The sequence below is a fragment of the Chinchilla lanigera genome, unplaced genomic scaffold (genome assembly GCF_000276665.1).
Source record: "Chinchilla lanigera isolate Chin_1 unplaced genomic scaffold, ChiLan1.0 scaffold00040, whole genome shotgun sequence".
Classification (NCBI taxonomy): Eukaryota; Metazoa; Chordata; class Mammalia; order Rodentia; family Chinchillidae; genus Chinchilla; species Chinchilla lanigera.
Genome location: NW_004955441.1, coordinates 6,028,437 through 6,036,044, shown reverse-complemented (window position 1 = coordinate 6,036,044; position 7,608 = coordinate 6,028,437). Strand labels below are relative to the sequence as shown.

Sequence of the window (7,608 nt, the reverse complement as noted above, 5' to 3'; positions counted from 1 at the left end):
GTGCTTTGTAATGCTTGGTCACTGTAGTACATTTTGAAATGGTATTGACTTTGCAATATACAGATAAAAGTGTTGTAATGTGGTGGAAAAGGTTCTAATAGCCTTTGCGAATCAGGTAAGCCAGATGTTTCTTTTTATAAAAAGATGAAAAATCCATTCATGTAGGTATGTAATTTTTGATGTGTGAACAAGTTATGTGAGTAATGTATTGTACTGTTGACTAACTTAGTAGACTGCTTCTGTCCTGAGAATGAAGAGAAAGTCTTTGGGTTGACCACAGTGGATATCATAGTTCTCCCTAAATTGTTTTGTTTGTTGTTGCTTTTTTGACCCAGAATTTTCCTAGTAGTTTAGGCTGGCTTTGAACTTGTGGGGCTCCTCTTGCCTCAGCCTCCTGTAGTGCTGGGATTACAGGTATGAGCCACCATGCCCTACAGGTCTCCTTAGTGACATTTAATAGGTGACATTTAATAGACTGGTTGAAGGGGAGAGTTTTTTAGAAACCTTGCTGTGAGGGGAAGAAGACCCCCTAGTAGTACCTTGTTGCTATGTGGGACCAAATGGTTGGTAAAGAAGAAAGTTGAACCAGATACATATCCTGGGAAACAGGTGTGTGTGTGTGTGTGTGTGTGTGTGTTAAAAGAACAGAAACCTAAACTTTGGACATTTGTCTTTGCTGTTTACACTTTCTATAATTACTTCTTCATCACTGTTTAGTAAAGATCTTTCTGCAAAGGTCATTTCATTTTGGTGTGTTATGGTTACCAAAGAAAGGATTTATGCAGTGGTTTTTGTGAACTACATGATAGTGAGGTAGTGGCTGTTGTGTTTGCTAAGAAAGAGCCCCAGTAGATGACACTCCAGCAACTCACAGACCATTCTCCACTAAAACATTGGTTCTGTGCTTTGCTTTGATAAGGAAGCAAATACTGGACTACTCTAACAAAATAAGGGATCCATTAGCTTTATCATGTCATTTTGGAAACTACTCAGGACTCTGACTTTGCCCTTTAAATTCCAAAATGAAAAACATTTAAAACCCACATACACATTTTCATCTTTGCAATGTAGAGATAATCCAAGTGGCACCGGTAGGGAAATTTGGAATCTGAACTATCAGATTCATGTTGATGTTTTCCCCCTTCTGCATCTAGTTTCTGTGTGCAGACAGTAGCAAAATGTGATTACAGAAAGATGTGGTGCTTAAGAATAGCTGTTGCTCATGTTTAGCTGGTAGGATTTAACAGAGGCAGAGGCGTACTTAGTATTGTTTCTCTGTACATATGGCTTGGAATCTGAGTGGTATTCTTTTTTTTTTTTTTTGGTGCCAGAAATCGAACTCTGGACCTTGCATTTGCCAGGCAGGCGCTTGTGCCGCTGAGCTATATCCCCGGCCTGAGTGGTATTCTTTGTCCTGTTGCTGAGGGGGTGAGAAATTCAAATGTACTTGCACATCACTTTTTGTTAAGTATTCTTAAATGGTCTATGCATATTAGAAATTTTGCTTGAGTCATGGTTCTTAAGGAAAAGTTTATAATGCAGGTATTAAAGTAACCTGTTTTTCTTTTAAATTCTAGGTGAGGATTATGAAGATGATGACCTAGTAAATTCTGATGAGGTTATGAAGAAACCATGTCCAGTACAGATTGTTCTTGCTCATGAAGATGATCATAACTTTGAGCTTGATGAAGAAGCTTTGGAGCGGATTTTGCTACAGGAGCACATACGAGATCTTAACATAGTTGTGGTGTCCGTGGCAGGAGCTTTTCGAAAAGGAAAATCATTTCTGCTGGACTTCATGCTTAGATATATGTATAACAAGGTGAATAGTGTTTTAAATTGAGCACAGTTAAACAAAAACTACCAGCCAGCTTTTTTTTAAAGACAGAGACCAAGAATGTGCCTTTAATTTTACAGTTATAAAAATAGTTCCTTATTAGGATTTCTCCCTAAAGCCAGTAATGTAAGTTTGTTTGAGCTTTTGATTTTTTAAAAAATCTATAATTCTTTTTTGGGATATAATACATATTGATGTATGTGATTGAGCTTCTGTGTTCAATGCATTGTAGATGTATTTATCTTCTTTCCCTTTTTGTTATTTTTATAATTTTCCCCTTGATAGCTACCTATACAGTGAATGAAGTAGGCGGATAGAGATCTTTGTCAAAGAATTCCCAAATAAGTTACTTGTAGTGACCTTTTCTTTGAAGACAAAGTTCAGTTCCTTAGAATGGCTCTCATGGCCTTGTAAGATATCTGAGCCTCATCTCTTGCTTTCATATGTCAGATATGCTGTTGTTTTTGCTGTTCTTACAGCATGTCATGTTATTTCTCAAATCTTGTGGTAATCTTTTCTTAGGAGGCCTTCCCTTACTTCTGAGTTGGTTATATATCCTCTTCCCAACTCTCATGGCGTGGGTCATATGTTTTAGGGATATTACTTTATTTCCTTATTTTTTTCTGGCTAGTTTAGTATTATTGGTAGGCATTATCTTTTTTTTTTTTTTTTCCGGTACTGGGAATCGAACTCATGACCTTGTGCTTGCCAGGCAGGTGCTGTGCCGCTGAGCTAAATTCCCAGCCCACATTATCTTGATTATTCTATCTCCAGTGCTTACTTATTGTCTCTTTTGATGGATAGTTCTTCCTCCCTCTATACACTTCGAGTTACATGATAACAGACAATTGTTACTTCCCCACTTCTGTCCTGAAGAAAAGCCAAATAGAATTTACTTGAATTAAAATGTGATTCAAACAGACAGAAGTTGGGATGACAGAATGGAAGTTTGTTGGGGATAAAGAGAAGGAATTGGAAACCTGGAGTGGAGCAATTAGTGGGAGTGGTTTTAGAGGGACTTTTGACATTTAGAAGCTACATGAAGACACTAAAAATAATAGGAGCAGAATTCTGTGATTTTCTAAACCTGCATAAATCTGAGCATTCATCTACCTCGAAGTAAGAAATGAAGGAAACTTTCCCAGTTGTTTTTCCAGGAGGCTTTTTAACTAAATTCTGAATGCTAAGCTCTGGTGGTTAATGAGCATTTCTTCAGGAATTTTCAAGTATGCCTGAGTATCATGAATGTAGCTCATATTAATCAACAGTTTTAGGAAATTAAAGATATGCTGTTATAAAGTTTGTCCATTTAGATTTATTTCTGAGTTGATATCTGAAATAGATAAATGTGTAGATAGTGGCATATTCTTTTTTAAAAATCTGTACATTTAAAGGTTATAAAGGAATTTCTGTAGTTTGAGATGTACTCCTTAAATTAACTTGTATATATTGTATCTCTTTATATCTGAACTGTTCACTGCAAATGTATTTGGTTCCAAAAAGGTCACAGAGAGTAAATGGTAGAATGTTAGAAGGGGAAGGAAACTTAGATCAGTTATCTAGAAATGACAGATACATTTCACCTCAGATAGCATTTTTGATTCTAGCTCTGGTCAATTGGGGATTGTTTAGAGAGGAAGTAGCCGCCCACCTTTGTCAAGTATTCGTAATCTTGGAAATAATAGAACTCCATCTTTCCTAAAGGAGGTACTGAAGCCACAGAAAGGTTATGGTGGCCTGAGTAAGGTCATACACCTAGTTAGTGGCTTTTGAGTTAAAATGTCTTTATTAATTTTTGTTATAGAGTTGCCATATAGAATTCCTTATATAAGACACTTATCCTGTTAATCAAAAATTGCATGGAACAGTTTGATTTGGGGTAACATCCTGGTTTAGTGGTGTAGTCATACTTTTCCTCTGAGATGTAATTAAGGAAAATAACAGTGGGATAGTTTTGAATCTATTTCATTAACTTGTATACCTGCCAAGGTGGTACGGTAGGTGAGAAAATTAGAACAGTAATGCCTTATATGGTTTTTGTGTATCTTCTTTATTGAATTCATCTGAGCCAATTTATGTAAGTGTACAATTCACTAAAGGAACTAAATAAACACATGAACATTTTACTTTATGATTTAGAAGAATGTATTTTCATTTTGAGTAGTTAGTAAAGGAATAATAATGCAAAACTGGGGATTTTTCGGTTGGATTAAAAAAAATTCAGTAGCACAGTTTTAAAATCTCTTTCTGAGATTTTTACCCTAAATCTCCAAATTATAGAGGAAATTCCTATTTTTTAGGTCTTATTTTGTGATATAAGTAGCTTCTTGTACAGATTGCTTTTTGAGCTGCTACTGTATTTAACAGATAGGTTGTTTTTTACTTGACATGGGAAGAAAGTTTTTTTTTTTTTTAAGGTTAATACCAGGTATAAACTAAAGGTTTGTCTAGAATAAAATTCCCTCATATCATATGAAATTATTATATATAGTAAGGCTTTACTGTGAAATGTAAGACACAAGACTATAAGTACAATTGCTAGTTTAGTGAATTTGTGTCTTAGGAGACATTTTGAACTTATGAGGATATTCTGACCTCATCATGAATGTCATATTTGAAATATACCACAAGATGAAGGTATTGTTGATATACCTAATAATTTAGAAGCAGAAATTTGTTGGTTGTAAAAGTCATTCTTGGAAAGTTTTCAAATTAAAAAATTTGGGAACAATTAGATCCATTATGTCTATTTTTAAACATCATTTTATATCATGTGCAAAAGAATTTTTTTTAAAAGTGGGAATGTGTCATTCAGTGTAACTTCAGTCCGTCTTCCCGAGCCATGGTTACTCTTAACCTGGCTCAAAATAAACTATGTTCTTACTTTCTTAAAAACATTTTTTAATTATATGTTTGTGATACAGAATGAATACATTCATTGTGGGGGTGTTGATACATAAGCAAGTATAATTTTACATACCGAAATGTATACACATCTTCAGTATATGGTTTGATGAAATTTTACATAGTGTGAAGTGAGATGTATAACATCCTGTGTTTGCCCCCTCTTAGTATCTGTCCCTCAAAAAGGGACTATTCTGAACCTCCCACGACAAGCATGTTTCTCATTTTTGAATTTCACATGAATGAAATCATACTCCAAATTTTTTTTTTTTTTTCTAGACAGGGTCTCACTAAGCAGTTCAGACTGGTCTTGAGCTCACTTTGTAGCCCAGGCTGATCTTGAACTCAAAATGATCCTCCCGCCTCAGCCTCCCGAGTGCTGGGATTACAGGTGTGTGCCACCATGCCCAGCTTCATACTCCAAATATTCTTATTTCTTATTAACATTATAACTGTGAGATATACCTATGTTTTTACAGTGATAAGAGATTATTTTTTTTAATTATTATTATTTTTGGTACTGGGAATCGAGCTTGGGACCTTGTGCTAGCCAGGCAGGTGCTTGTGCCACTGAGCTAAATCCCCAGCCCAATTTTTGTTAGTATCCCACATTTTATTTACTTATTAGTCTGTTGATGGATAATTTATTTTGATCTTACAGTTTTTAGTCTAGATTTAGTCTGATTTATGTGAATTACATTCTGTTGAAGTGAAGTAGTTAATATAGTGTCAGTAGTTCTTAGATGCTGATCAACTTTTCATATCTGGCTACTGTAAAGTAGTTTTAATTATAGGAATCAGTTTACAGAGTTCAAAAATTAGGAGAATTAAATTAAATACTATATACAGAACTTAACACAGTGCTCAGGATATTGTCACTAAGTAAGGTGATAGACTCTCAGAGATAATAATTCGTAATTCTATAGAGTTGCTTTTATTTTATATTGTCCCTTGTTCTTTTTAAGTTTATTATGAAGAATTTCAAACACATGTAAAAGTGATAGTATAATAAATGCCCATGTATTTTTAGTGATCATGAACCCTTATCAGTCTTGTTTATCTGTATGCCAATTCATTCCGTACCTTATGTTTTGCTTTAAAGTAAGTCCCAAATGTGTGGTTTCATTTGTAAATATTTCGGTGTCTCTTAAAGATCAGGGCTTTTTTGAACGGTACAATAATATCTTCATACATCAAACAGTAATTCCTGTTATGGAATGTCTTACAACTCCTCAGCTTTCTGATTGCTCAGAATTCTTTTTTTCAATAGTTTGGAACTGATTGGTGTTTGTCACTTTTTTTTTTTTTTTGGTACCAAGAATCAAACTCAGGACCTTGTGCTTGCCAGGCAGGCACTTGTGCCACTGAGCTATCTCCCCCAGCCCTGGAACCAGTTGGATAACAGCTACATTAGGATTCACTGTCTTTAAAATATTTTGTAAAAAAACTGTCTCTGTATTGGCAATTTATTTGTTGAAGAGATTGGTTGCTGAGTTTACAGCGTTTCCCACTGATGATTACTTTTTCCATTGGGATAGTTTTACTTGTTTCTTTGTCCTATGAATTTTACAGAGTGTGTTAATTGAACCTGGTGACTTGATCAGAGTCAGGTATTACTGTCTTTGGCAAGAGTACTTCATAGATGATGATGTATTCATCTATCACATAGCATCTTTTAGTGTGTATATATTTTAAATCTGTATTGAATTCTAAGTACTCTGATCATTAAGCAACTAGCAGCTCCTTTTTTGGTTTTTACTCAGAATTCAGAGTAACCCTCTGCCTTAATATTAGTATTTTAACTTTGCAGTTTTAGATGTGAGGCCCAGAGTAATTGGCAAGGCTAAGTTTATAGGCAACTTGATACAAAAGCCATTAGTATAAAAATATACATAAACTTGTGTTTTATCATTGTCTTAGTTACTTTTCTCATTGCTAGGACAAAGTATCCAACAGCTGCAAGTTAAAGGTTTATTTTAGCTCACAATTTATAAAGATTTCAGCTCATAGTCAGCTGGCTGCAAGGCAGGGCGGCATGGGAGAGGCGAAGCGACAGTTCATGGCAAGACAGCAGGATGCAGTGAGCAGGGAGACTTCCTTTCCCTCTTATCACATGTAGGATGTAAGCCCATTGCATGCTCCCACCCACAACCAGAGCGAGCCATTATCTACACCCAGAGCTGTGCTAAACCAGTCAGTGGACTAATAATCTATCACACCCTTCTTTCAGTATCACACACCCATGCACTCCCAGAGGCCCCATCTGGGAGTGTTTGAGGCTTTGGGGGACATTTTAGGTACAATCCGTAACAGTCATACCCCATATACTGTATTTCTAGTATGTAAAGTATATGTGCTTTCCTATACTGAATTGTTCTTTTGTCAGTGTTTGCTTTTCTCTGTTTACTTCAGAAGTTGAAATAGACTGACAGGGTATGTGCGAATGCAAACATGGTAACTTTTCTTGCTGCCTACTAGTGTCTTAAAGGGTCTTTGCTCTATTTGATACACACATTTTGACTGTTCTATAACATTTGCTACAGGCATTTTAAAAGGAAACTTTTGATATAGTTTTTATTAACGAGCTATTCCTAGAACTGCTGCCACAGAAAATCTTGTCTCTAAGGATCATATGTGCCACTATATATAACTTGCCAAAAAATATATAAGTAGCCCTGTGGACTTGGAACTTGATTTCACTTTTCTCTCCAAGGCTAACAGTTTCTGAGATTCATGACTCATAGGAAATATGTGCATCTATAAAGAAAAATTTAGAGCTGGATGTGGTGGTGCATGCCTGTAATCCTAGCACTCCAGAGACTGAGACAGGAAGATCACCATGAGTTCAAGGCCAACCTGGGCTGCAG

At 35.6% G+C, this 7,608-nt stretch overlaps 1 protein-coding gene across 1 annotated transcript in view; it reads left to right on the top strand.

Annotated features, from left to right (window-relative positions):
- The first annotated feature begins 1,560 nt into the window (after window positions 1-1,560).
- Window positions 1,561-7,608, top strand: part of Atl2 (atlastin GTPase 2) — a 30,276-nt gene continuing 24,228 nt past the window's right edge. Inside the window, exon 1 of the mRNA XM_005390883.2 lies at window positions 1,561-1,822. Coding sequence (XP_005390940.1) covers window positions 1,622-1,822 — 201 coding nt within the window. The 5' untranslated portion in view covers window positions 1,561-1,621. The remainder of the gene's footprint in view (window positions 1,823-7,608) is intronic.